Here is a 12,976-nt window from a genome sequence, read left to right on the forward strand (position 1 = left end):
GTTCTCTAAGGATGGATGTGCCTGAGAACCACTTCATTCTCTGCAACTCTTTAAAATCTTCCTACATTCATCAACCAGATTATTGTAACTAGTAGTTGCACCCGTGAGGTGCACGGCAATATGTATACATAATTATCAAAAAATAAATGGATAGCGAAGTTGTTGAAATTTTATTAAACATTATTGAATACTTCTTTGTATACGACATTTGTAGTGGTTTTTTTTATTTTATTTTACATTTTCATCCCAAATAAGAATTTTTAATCCCTTAAGATTACTCCCTCTTGACACTGCTACATACAATTGACCATGATTAAAAACCGGTCTCTTCAAAAACAAACCCATGTTGGATAGTGTCTGACCTTGGCTTTTATTTATTGTCATTGCATATGACAACATTAGTGGGAATTGCTTCCTTTGGAACTTAAAAGGCAATCTTGGATCAGAAGGTGTTAAGGATATTCTTGGAATTAAGACCTTTGTACCGGCACTTGCACCACATAGTATTTGAGCTTCTAAAACATGATCTGCCAACTTTGAAATTATCATTCTTGTACCATTGCACAACCCCAATGAGTGAGCAATATTCCTCAGAAGCATAACTAGAGACCCAACTTTTAGAGTCAATGAGTGATTTGGAACTCCTGAACACCTTAATCCATTTAAAAATTCTGGAGTGTGCAAATCAGCAAGCATGTCAACATTTGAATCCGATTTACAGACCGAGTCACAACTGAGATACGTCCTTCCTTCGGCATTATTGTAGTCATTCATGTATTCATTTACTGCATCCACAATATCCAGTGTTGGTGCCAAAATAGCACTATCTTTTAGGTATTGAATATCACTATGACCTCTGCGAAACATAGGGAATATGCTATCAACAATTGTAGAAATTGGATCCTTAACACAAGTTAGCACAAATTCTTCAGGAATATTTATCTCACATTCTCCATGCAAAGACTCACCAATTGTTCCATCACCTATATTAGCAATCCACTTTGCAAATTTTTCAATCTGTTGAACTTCAGTTTCTGATTGCAATGACCTTAGCCTGAGATTCTTTGTTAGCCTAAATACTTTACAACTTCTCCAAAGATATGATGCATTGATACTTGCTCCAACAATATCTTGCCTGGTGCCCTTTGGAATGACTGGTAGAATCTATCTGAAATCTCCACCTAACACCATGGTTTTGCCACCAAAAGTCATATCCAAGCTATTTGGATTTTTGGCACGCATGATATCTCTCATACTATGGTCTAAAGCTTCAAAGCAAAACTTATGCATCATCGGTGCCTCATCCCAAATGATCAACTTACATTGCATTATCAATTTTGCCAAAGGACTGCTTTGGCTGATGTTGCATGTTGAATCTTCATTAACAACAATTGGTATTGAAAATCTAGAATGCGCAGTTCTACCTCCTGGTAATAGAAGCGATGCTATACCACTTGATGCCACATTTAAAAATATATCACCCTTTGACCTTAAAGCAGACGACAATGCTCTCCATAAGAATGTTTTTCCCGTTCCACCGTATCCATAAACAAAAAATAGCCCTCCCAGATTGTTCTCAGCATCTTGCAAAACATTTCCATATATAGCCCTTTGCTCTTCGGTGAGTTGATGCACCAATTTTTCATTCTCTTCCTTCTTGACATTAATATCATATGCTAATTCCTCTTGTATCAAACGATTGGTGGTTCTATCATGAATCTCTAAATCCAGTATTGGCATCAACGAAAAGTCTTTCAAACTCTTTCCGATAGCAGAAAGCATTATTTCTATCTCCCGAAGTGCAAAATTCTTTTTCTCATCTTCAGATAAAATCAAATCTGTGATAATATAATCAATCGCATATTTTAAGTATGTGTATACAATAAATCTGTACAAAATGAAATTACAAATAGAAAATTTTACCTGTAATCCCCAATTGAGCTCTAATTTTGAATTGTGCATCCTCAGCCAAATAGTGCCACGCAGCTTCCCACACAACTTCAGGTTTAGCCATTGAGTTTGACATTAATAGTGTGACAAACAATCTTCTCAAATTAACACTGGTCGCCCATTGACTTGCTTCTTCTATAGCATGAACATATTCCCTGTCGTCGTCTACTAATCCCCTGGCAGAACACGCATCCCTAAAAGAATCATATTGCACACCATCTACTTTTTTTATGTCCAAAAAACTCGTGGGCCCTTTTACTTTATTCAAAAGACATCTCAAATAAAATATCTCCCCTGTACCAGGTGACACATAGAAAACTCTCCCGATGGCAAATCCTCTTTTCCTTGGTTGCCATTTCCTAACATCTTTCTTCCATACAAATTTAGTTGGCATTTTGGCATATGTAAGTTGTTTTGCATCTGGGTAGGTTTTATTTGCCTCAAACCATTCTAAGAACATGCTTTGTAAGATTGTTGGACGGCTTAGTATGTTATCAACTGGATCGTCATCTGCGAATACAACACTTTGTTGATTGGGCAAGTGAAAGCTCAATCGCTCAACAGCTGGTGTCCTTAACTGTATATCAAATCCAAACAATCGCCAAGCTGCTTCACATGGAGAGATATACCGACAATCATAGAACATATTGATTTCATCGATAACTTTTGGACTTTCATCATCGATGTTGGATTTGTAAAACTCTACTGTAACCCTGTCATGGCCCTTGTTTACGTACTTGAACAAATACTTGATTGAACGGGACTGATTACACCATTCCACATTAATATGAGCCCTATACTTTAGTAACAAATGTCTATTGTGTGGTACTACGTACCTATTATCCAACTGAATACCATTGCGCATGACAGACCTGCCATTGTCTCGTCTGCGATATATAGGATAACCATCCTCGTCCACAGTTGATGTATTAACAAACTTCTTGGGAAAGTGTTTAGTACACTTACCATTTGCCATACATGGAGAAGTCATCCGTGCTTTCCCGCAAGGGCCATGCACCATAAACTCCTCAACAACTTTGAAGTATTCTGGATCTCTTTCTTGGTCAGGAAATTCAGCTGAAATAATGTTGTCCAGATTTATCCCACTTTGTGCTCGATTGTTTTTATCCAGAAACAAAAGTATATGAGCATGTGGTAGTCCTCTTTTTTGAAACTCTATAGTATAGATCACTGTTCACAAAGAAAAAGGATAGTCATTTTATAATATAGCTTAAACTTGTGACATTTCTATGGATTAAAAACTACAACATTAAAATAGTATCTTATTTGTCACGTACCTCCAATGACTGGGCCAAATAACTTGTTCTTTCGGCATCTGATAGTAGAGCATCCAACTTCAATTTGAATATTCTACATATTACGTCTGGACGATCTTCTGGCCTTAGATTTCTTGTATTCAAGAACCGTTGTACCTCAGGCCACTTGGGGTTGCAAGTAAATGTGATGAACAAATCTGGATATCCAACCCATCGACAAATCGCCATCGCGTCCTGGTAATTTTGTATCATGTATCTAGCACCACCGGTAAAACTCAAAGGCAATATTATTCGTTTTCCTTGAGTAGTGGGGTCAAGTTCACCTCGTGTTAATGCATCATTCAAGCAATTATATGATTCGCATCTCAAACTTTTCTGATGCGTCCTTATATATATCAACCTTCCGGACTCAACCATCGTATAGGCATCAACCAGGAATTGCTGGAATAGCCTTCTTGCATGCAATAACGTTGAAACTTCTGATATTCTAGACTGGATACGGTAAGAAAAATATTCTCTAGGGCTTATCCTTTGACGACCACCAGATGTGTTTCCCTTCAACGTTGAGAAGGGAATGTCCTCCCTATAACCGTCTTCACCATAAGGAAACAATAAAGGATATTGCATCGGCAGGTAAGCAGGATTCAACTCAGTGATTCGTTACAAGAGACCGCTCTTTGTTTCAACCAGAATTTCGCGTTCACCAATATTAGTATCGATATCACCAACAATCAACGCAGCAACCTCTGAGACCTGTGGCAAATTGTATGTCCTAGTATCCCTTGATCTCTTACCAAGCAATTTGATCTTAACCTCAGCCAGTGGGTTCTTTTGTAGTTCATCTCGTGCCATGCGAAATGTTTTTACCAACACATTGTGTTCATCCAAAACTGATTGAATCACATTGACAATTTCAACATGAATGTCGTTTCGCTTACCATCTTGCCTAAAATGTAAAACGGTGAACAATTAGATTTGTAATAAAACTACATCATAACAACTTTGATAACATAAAATGCCACACACTTACCTAACAAAATTGACACGGTTGTCCATTTCATTGTTGGTATCATAGATATACAGCTGTGCGAAATGCGGTTTCATGCCATCTACCGGCAATAGACTACCAATGTAGTGGAAGTTTTGGCCATTTATACGGAAGATTGGGGGACCACCGTTTTTGTTGACGTTTCGGTCTATTTTACCACCCATCGAAGTGAAGTAGAACATACTATTGTATGTTCTAATGTTCTGTAGAAATTCTTTGTTTTTTTCTGATTCTCCAAAAAAAAAGATCATATATCGGTTGCGGTGGCATCAACATGTATGGCAATTGAATCTTACCATTGTTGCAACACAAGTTATATTTCGGGTGGCCGCGATTATCTGTTTTGTGTGTCCTTTCTTCGTACCAAAACAGCGCTCCACAGTGTTGACATGTTATAGTCGCATCACCAAGATCTTGGTATTCCACTAAGTAGATAATTCAAAACTTAATAAATCAAACTGCACTAAATTAATTAAAACATCGACATTTAGTAAACATACCAGTATTGTAAGCAGTGGGTTCTGTAACTTGAAAGTCATTTGTTTGCTCATCACCGACGTGGTTACCATTTGAAGTTCCAACTGTCGATTTAATTAGTACTGTGACTTGGTTTGTGCATGACGTCTCGAAGAATTGCTTTGTACCTACCAAGTACATAAATAATGTTATTTATAAATTTTTCCAAACATATCGAAAATATCGTAATGACATTGTTACCATTTATAAAATAATGACTTACCATTTGCACCTTCTTGGATATGTTGTTGTGTAATTGGTGACAATCCTAAGCATAATATATGAAATTAGTTTCCCAAGAATAATAGTCCCTTTGGGCGTAAGCACTAAATATGACTTAAACAAAGAATAACACCAATAAACTTTTGGAAAGTACTACTATTTAACATTATACGTACCGTTATTTTCTTTCGCGGTTTTTGAAATAGTATCCATATTGGAAACTTCTTCAAAATCTTGAAACAAATCCCGGTTGACAACATTACACTGGATAATAGTTTTACCCTTATCCATGCATTTCCTTTTGTTGCAATTTGTGTTACCTAAAAAATTTATAGTTTACAACTTAGCTAGCATAATAAAATAAACATTTATTAAGTTCTATAAAATGATGTAATCAATACTTACCATTGGATATATCCTTTAGAGGTGGTCGTTTGTTCTCAGACATTGTGTGGGTACCTTTTATATAACAAATTAAACATGGAATTTAAAAGATTTTTTTTATAGCATGTAACTGGAATACAAACAATTAAGTAATTGTGGTCTAAAATGTAAAAACCCACCGTTAAGTATATCGCTTGTTTCACTCGAAGAGAATGTATTTCGACATCCTAAAACAAAATGCCTTGATTTACTGTTGCTTGTTGTATATTCCCTACTACGCGTACTAATTTGTATATCCAAGGATTCTATATTAACTGAAAAAACATAACACGTTTGTCATATGTTATCTATTGTAAAATAAGTTTGTACAATCTTTAAATAGTTTACCTGTTGTGAGAGCACTTTTTGGCCTATCACTTGAATTACAATACGTTTGTGGTGTGTATTCCATTTGCGGATCATTAATATTTTCTTCTAGCATGGTATGGTTGTTCTCAACATTTTCTGCAAAGGCAAACATCCAAACAATAAATAAGTAACATATTTAACTTGAATTATAAGCTATATATTATAAGAATTAGTGCATGAAAAAAAAACGTAAATACATTAACCATGGTCCACACAGTACCGTGATACATAATTAAAAACAAATTTTAAAAGTGCAAAATACAAAGTCAAAATGGAAACATTTTTGAAAACTATTACAACCTATGTATTATACGAAATAATGCATTAATTAAAATAGTGAATAAATTAACCAGGGTACACACAATTACGTTATTAATAATTAAAAATAAAATTTAACAATACAAAAGGCAATGTAAAAATAGTAACATATATTGTGTTATCTATTAGAAGCTATGTAGTATAATGATAGATGCATTAATAAAAATTGTGAATACATTAACCATGGTCCAATACATATACTGTGTAAATTAAAAATAATTAAATTAAAAAATACAAAATGCATGGTCTAAATGGTAACAAATTTAAACACTATTAGAAGCTAAGTATTATATGAAATAAGTAATGAATTAACATCGTCAGTACATTAACCGTGGTCCACACAGTAACGTGAACCATAATCAAAACTAAAATAAAAAAAAGGGTAAATGCAAATAATGTACATTCATTAAAAAAGTAATGTACCTTATATACAGAAATACTTAAAACAAGAATTAATTTCACTTTTGGTCCCACAACTTTTGATGTTCTATCACTTTTGGTGCACAACTTTAAATTTTTTTAATTTTGGTGCCTAACTTTGTTATTTTTATCAATTTTGGTCCTTTCGGCCAAATTGACAGTGAAATGTTGTTGGATTTTATATTGTTAGGGGTAAAATCGTCATCCCAAGGAAACATCTTCAATATCTAAACAAAATCACCGTAAAATCATATCTATAGGTGTTTGATGATGAGAATAATGGGGAAGATGGGCAGAAACCAGACAGATCTATGGGATTTATAGTTTCGACCATTGGCAAACTCTTCTTTTCCTCTTAATATGATTTTTCTTTTGTTTAAATATTGAAGATCTTTCCGTGGGATGACGATTTTGCCCCTAAAATATAAAATATGGAAATATTTTACCGTCAATTTGGCTAGAAGGACCTAAACTGATAAAAATAACAAAGTTAGGCACCAAAATTGAAAAAATTTAAAGTTATGCACCAAAAGTGATAAGAACTCAAAAGTCGTGGGACCAAAAGTGAAATTAATTCCTTAAAACAATTAATCTGAATTCATAATCACCTATTTAAATTTTCGTTAGTTATTATTGAAGTATGGGTTGTATAATGATAAATGCATTAATAAAAATTGTGAATACATTAACCATGGTCCAATACATATACCGTGTAAATTAAAAATAACTAGATTAAAAAATTCAAAATGCATGGTCTAAATGGTAACAAATTTAATTATATTAGAAGCTAAGTATTATATGAAATAAGTCCTGAATTAACATCGTCAATACATTAACCGTGGTCCACACAGTAACGTGAACAATAATCAAAACTAAAATAAAAAAAGGTAAATGCAAATAATGTACATTAATTAAAAAAGTAATGTACCTTATATACAGAAATACTTAAAACAATTAATCTGAATTCATAATCACCTATTTTTATTTTCGTTAGTTATTATTGAAGTATGGGTTGAAAATCTGAAAATCTCTATAATTAAACATTCCCCTAATCAGGCCCAATATCTAATGATTTTAATCCAAAGCCCAAATCATTCCCAAATGTTTGATAACCCATACCCGGCCCACTTCTCACCCATAACACTCACCTCACACCCTCCTTCTTCCCAGCGAAGTATCAGCTACCTCTCATCCATATCCGAATGCGGACATCCATATTTCTTTCTTCACTCTTGAGCTTTGTACAATTTCAGGCAATAATCTTTATGTCCGTAAGGTCTTCATGACCTTTAACATCTGATGAGGATGGATTTTCAAAACCCTATCTTCATTTCAATATTTATCAGCCAATCTTCGTTCTCATTCGAAGATCGTGGATTTGAGTGCCCCCTTCGTTTGTTAATCGAAGATTTTACTATTTTGTTGGCGATTTCGTTTTTACTCTTCCAATCTGAAATTTGGGTGCCAGATCTTCGTTGTTTACTCGGAGATCTTCGATTTGAGTGTCGGATCTTCGATTTTCATCGTCTCGCTTCGTTTTTAGTGGCCGATCTTCAGATCGATTGAAAGATTTGGGTTTTGATTAGTCCATCTTCGTTTCCACTGGTATTTTCATGGTTCTCGGGTTGATGTTACGATCTAGATACAAATCACTGTCCTTTTTCAATCCAATAGCTATCAGATAAGTTCCCTACAAATTTTATTCTATTACTATGTTCTATCGTATACTACCACAATTGATTCTAAATTTGCAGATCTGTGTACAAATGTCGTACAGTGTTCATCACCGTAGAAAGACATTCCAGGCATTTTTTCAGCATTCGTCGCTCAGATAAGTGAAATAGAAACAAACATTTACCTAAAATCGTAGATTAGCATAGGGTTTCAGAAATTATTTCTTAGGGTTTAAACTAACTTAAATACTCTTATCTTTTAGGGGAGCAGTGTTCATAATTGTTTGTATAAGAGAAAGATGGGAAGCTCAGGATGCATAATAGGATGTGTTCATTGAAGTAAAAGCAGAAACTGGTAAACTTAAATTTAGAGTTTTAATAGTGTAGAGTATACCTTGATTGTTGATTATGTGCTTCCTTTTGCTCCTTATTAGTGTAGAAGAATGAGTTTTCCTCATGTCCTGATTTGTGATTGTAGTTTTTTTTGAAAGTTACTGGTGAATAATGATTTGTGATTGTAGTTTTTTTCCTCATGTCCTGATATTGTTTTGGATCTTTCAATAATGATTTGTGATTGTAGTTTTTTTCCTCATGTCCTGATATTGTTTTGGATCTTTCAATAATGATTTGTGATTGTAGTTTTTTTTGAAAGTTACTGGTCAATAATGATTTGTGATTGTAGTTTTTTTTGAAAGTTACTGGTCCTATTACATTGTAGTATCTGTTCATATACTTTGTTTTGGATACTGGTCCTATTACATTGTAGTATGTGTTCATATACTTTCTCAACCTGCTGAAACACAAAGAACCAATAACGCCTCCACTGAGGCTCGAACTCATAATCTTCCAAATGGAAGTCCAACCCGGGTACCATTAGACCACATAGTCCTGGTTTTATGATTGTAGTTTGAGCATTCATATTTGCTATATTTTGAATGCTTTAGTCGCTGATAATCATTAATGTTTACACATGTACTAAAATGATTATGACTGTTCAGTTTTTTTTGGAAAACCAAAATGCAATAGTGTATTGCTGTAATTGAATACACATGTTTCCCCTACTATTTTTGCACTTATTCTTTTTACAAATTTACTAACATTGTTTTTAAGTATTGGGCAAATGATGAACTTATAAGTCTGATGCCGTTATATAAAAGATTTAGAATCTATCTGTATATTTTTACCATTTTTATTTAAAAATTATCAATTGTGTGATTTTTAAAGCCAAAGAGCATTGTGTATACATTTTATGTATTGAGATTCATTACATTTATAATGATAGATTACATACTGAGTACTTGAATACTTTGTTGGCATATGGCTATAATAAAATCAGTTAAAACCATTTTGTTCGTTCTTAATTCTTTGCCAAATGATGAAACTTTGTTTGTGATGCATACATTGAATGACTAAAATAGATTTTCAATACATAGAATCTTTTTTTGTTTTGACATTTTTTTTTGGCACAGCAGTTGAATACTTGGCAGTGCTGACAGATTCTTATATATCACAGATTCTGAATTTTCAGATTACAAATTAGTAGATTATATAGTATGTATTAGGGGATGAGTATTTACTCTCCAAGTTTATAAAACGTTACTTCTGTAAATTGTAGATTTTAAATGTTTAAATCTTAGATGCGTTGAGATAAAAAACAGTACTGTATTGTGTACTTTTTACACAAATTGACATGAAAAATATTTGGTCAATTTGAAAACAACAGTTTGATTTTGTAATGTGCTAAAAAGCATTGTGAGCTTTTATTGGTACTTTCTAGGCTCAAAGATGTATCAGATTTTGTATAAAATGTATAAAAGTTTTATTCCTACATTTTTATATTTTTTTAAACACTTTGAAGTAGTGTATTCTCATGTAATAAGGTTTTTTATTTATTTACAACAATCATAATTACATTGGATTTTCAGAAAGCGAAAATATAATCCTTTTTGAATTGACGAATTCAAAATTCATTTTTTAAGTAATAAGATTGTAAAATTCTAGAGTATAGTAATATGTACTTATACTGTGATCATTTGAATAATTTGGATACAATTTTGACCTTAAAGTCTAATGTAAATTTAACTTCACCAAAGTTAATGAAAATTTAAATTCACCAAAGCTATATCTGGATTTGTTTTAGTTGACATCAGTTGGGTTTAATTGATTTAGTGCTAAAATTGACTATGTACTTTTTGAATGGACAAAGTCAAAACTAATTTTTATACAGTTTTCACTCTCAAAGTGTAGAATATAGGACTATCTAACTAATCCGGTAAATGGATTATTTTTGTTAGAATCTAATGCTTTAAGTTTAATTACATTTTAAATTGACCAAGTCTATATGTAAATGAAAGTAATGTTGATTTAATTGTATAGAACTGTTTTTAATTATGATTAAATTTTAACTTTAAAGTTGAATTGTATTTTAACTTGACCAATTATAGATCTACATGAAAGTACTGCTTATCTTAATTTCTAGAATGTAGGACTATCCTTAAACTCAATGTATATGTGATTAATTTCAAATTTAGTTTTTATATTAACATCATTAGTGTGTTTGATTGAATACATGTTTTCTATTCAGTGTCACTGTTTTACTTTGGACTTGGAATTTTGTCTTTCTGGTTAGTTTGCTAATGATTCTATTTAAATTGTTTTGAGTCTGAAAGTAATATAGAAGAATGTATATAGTGCAAATACATTGTTTTATTACAGTAGATATAGTATACAAAAAATTATAGATTTAGTACATGACTATAAATTTATCAGATAGGTATAATTAAATTAGTTTAAAAGCTTTTGTGGTACAGTGGTTGGCTGTGCTTCATTCTTGACCTGCTTGTGACTGTGTTTGCTTCCTTGTCTTTAGTTGCTTGTTAGATTGTTTGCTTGGTAACTTCATTCTTCCCCTGCATACAGTTTCATATATCTAACCAAATAAAGAAATAAACACAGTGTAATAAAATTAAGCATAGATAAACAAAAAAGGAAAAGAGTCAAACTGAATAAAAATATTCATATGGAAACAAACTGACATTGTTCAGGAAATTAAAATAGAAATTTTGCGGGCAAAATATTAGTTTCAAAACATTAAAACCACAAACATGTGGTAACAGTCAGTAGTATCCAAGATCTTAAACTTTTTCCTTTTTAACAACAACATTTTCCCCCCTCTTCCTAGAGGAGGAAAATTGATCCAGAAGCGATCTCTTCACACCATTAGAATCATTAGTTTCAAGGTCTACACTTTGAGAGTGTTGTATACTTAAGGGACTGTTGACCTCATTCTCTCCATTTGAAGCCTCCTATATATGAAAAGTTTATTTAGTCAAACACATGTCATAAGAAGACTTAAAAATCTAAGTATATATTATACTTTATTAAAAATAAGAACCTGATCAGATTCCTCATCTTCATCCTCGTCCTCATCTATCATTTTTGTCATCAAGTCCTTCTCTTGGTCTTCAATAAGTTTAGAACAATAGGCAGAGACTAACAGTTCATCCCTTAGAACTCTCATCATAGTGTAGGCTGAATTAGCTCCCTTCATGAACTCCATTTTTAATGATATCTTAAATACCATTCGCATACCAACTAAGGATTTCAATTCTCTTGGAATGTCGGAAACCTAAAATAAACAAAATAGCATACTTAACAACCAAATAGATTAACACAGTTCCTATTAAGGTATTAAATTTTAGTGTTGTGTGACTTTACCTTATTATACTTGAGGTACAAAGTGTGTGCTGGGATACTAACTAATTCAAAACACTCCCTATCCCACAAAAGGAAGGGAGCATCTCGTAGACCTTTATCAAGAACAATCACTTTCACTCTATACCTTGCCATGCCTTCTTGATACTTCTTATCACAGTGTGTACAAATGAAATCACCTAATTGGCCAGACAGTTTTCTGTTACATCCTGGTGACATGCATGAGATGTACATCTATCCAAATGACCCTTCAATTCCCACTATTTCAACAGGAACATAGAATTCCCCATTCTGCCATAGGAAATGTAACTTGGTTAGCATGTATTATAATGATAGATAATTACTAATCTTTGTGGACTGTATTAAGGATATCAAAAATTTTAGAGTATAACCTGTTTCTTTTTCAACAGATCAGCAACTGGAGTTACAGTCAAAGCACCACTGGTGAAGTCATCAATTCCTTGGGATTGAGAAAGCACAGTTGCAGTGCTGATACTGCGTAAAGGGCTGTGTGATGCACTTAACCTATAGGTAACAAAAACACTAAATTATATGAACCCATTGCATTTTATGAATAAGTGGTATAAATAAGAGATACAGTAGATTATAAAACTAGGTCTGTATTGTTGTCTCATGCATTGTTGTGTGTTGAGATTTAAAACGTAGACAATAGATAACATCTAAAATCTGAAAAGGCACTTACTGAAATTTAAAATGCATGCTATTTAAAATGTATACAGTAGACAGTAGATAACATACTAAAATCCATGCTATTTAAAATGTAGATAGTAGATAACATTATAAAATCCATGCTATTTGAAATGTAGACAGTAGATAACATTTAAAATCAAAAAAGGCACTTACTGAGAATGAAAATCCATGGTATTTAAAATATAGACAGTAAACAGTAGATAACATTATAAAATCCATGCTATTTAAGGCACTTACTGAGATTTAAAATCAGCAAATTCCTGATAAGATCCATTCAAATGAAGTTGGGTAGCATCATAGCAGCTAGTAATTCTGATTTCACCTATTAGAATCAT

The 12,976-nt window shown here is 32.8% G+C and overlaps 1 protein-coding gene across 1 annotated transcript; it reads right to left on the minus strand.

Annotated features, from left to right (window-relative positions):
- Positions 1–228: 228 nt before the first annotated feature.
- LOC109189662 lies at positions 229–4,439 on the minus strand. Its single transcript, XM_019340275.1, has 8 exons — positions 4,258–4,439; positions 3,892–4,173; positions 3,628–3,810; positions 3,384–3,461; positions 3,249–3,286; positions 1,924–3,141; positions 1,323–1,838; positions 229–983 (listed from the first exon to the last, which is right to left on the minus strand). Exons 1-8 carry the CDS (start codon positions 4,437–4,439, stop codon positions 229–231), a joined length of 3,252 nt encoding a protein of 1,083 aa, XP_019195820.1.
- Between the last annotated feature and the right edge of the window lie 8,537 nt (positions 4,440–12,976).

This window comes from Ipomoea nil, unplaced genomic scaffold (genome assembly GCF_001879475.1).
Source record: "Ipomoea nil cultivar Tokyo-kokei standard unplaced genomic scaffold, Asagao_1.1 scaffold1562, whole genome shotgun sequence".
Lineage (NCBI taxonomy): Eukaryota > Viridiplantae > Streptophyta > Magnoliopsida > Solanales > Convolvulaceae > Ipomoea > Ipomoea nil.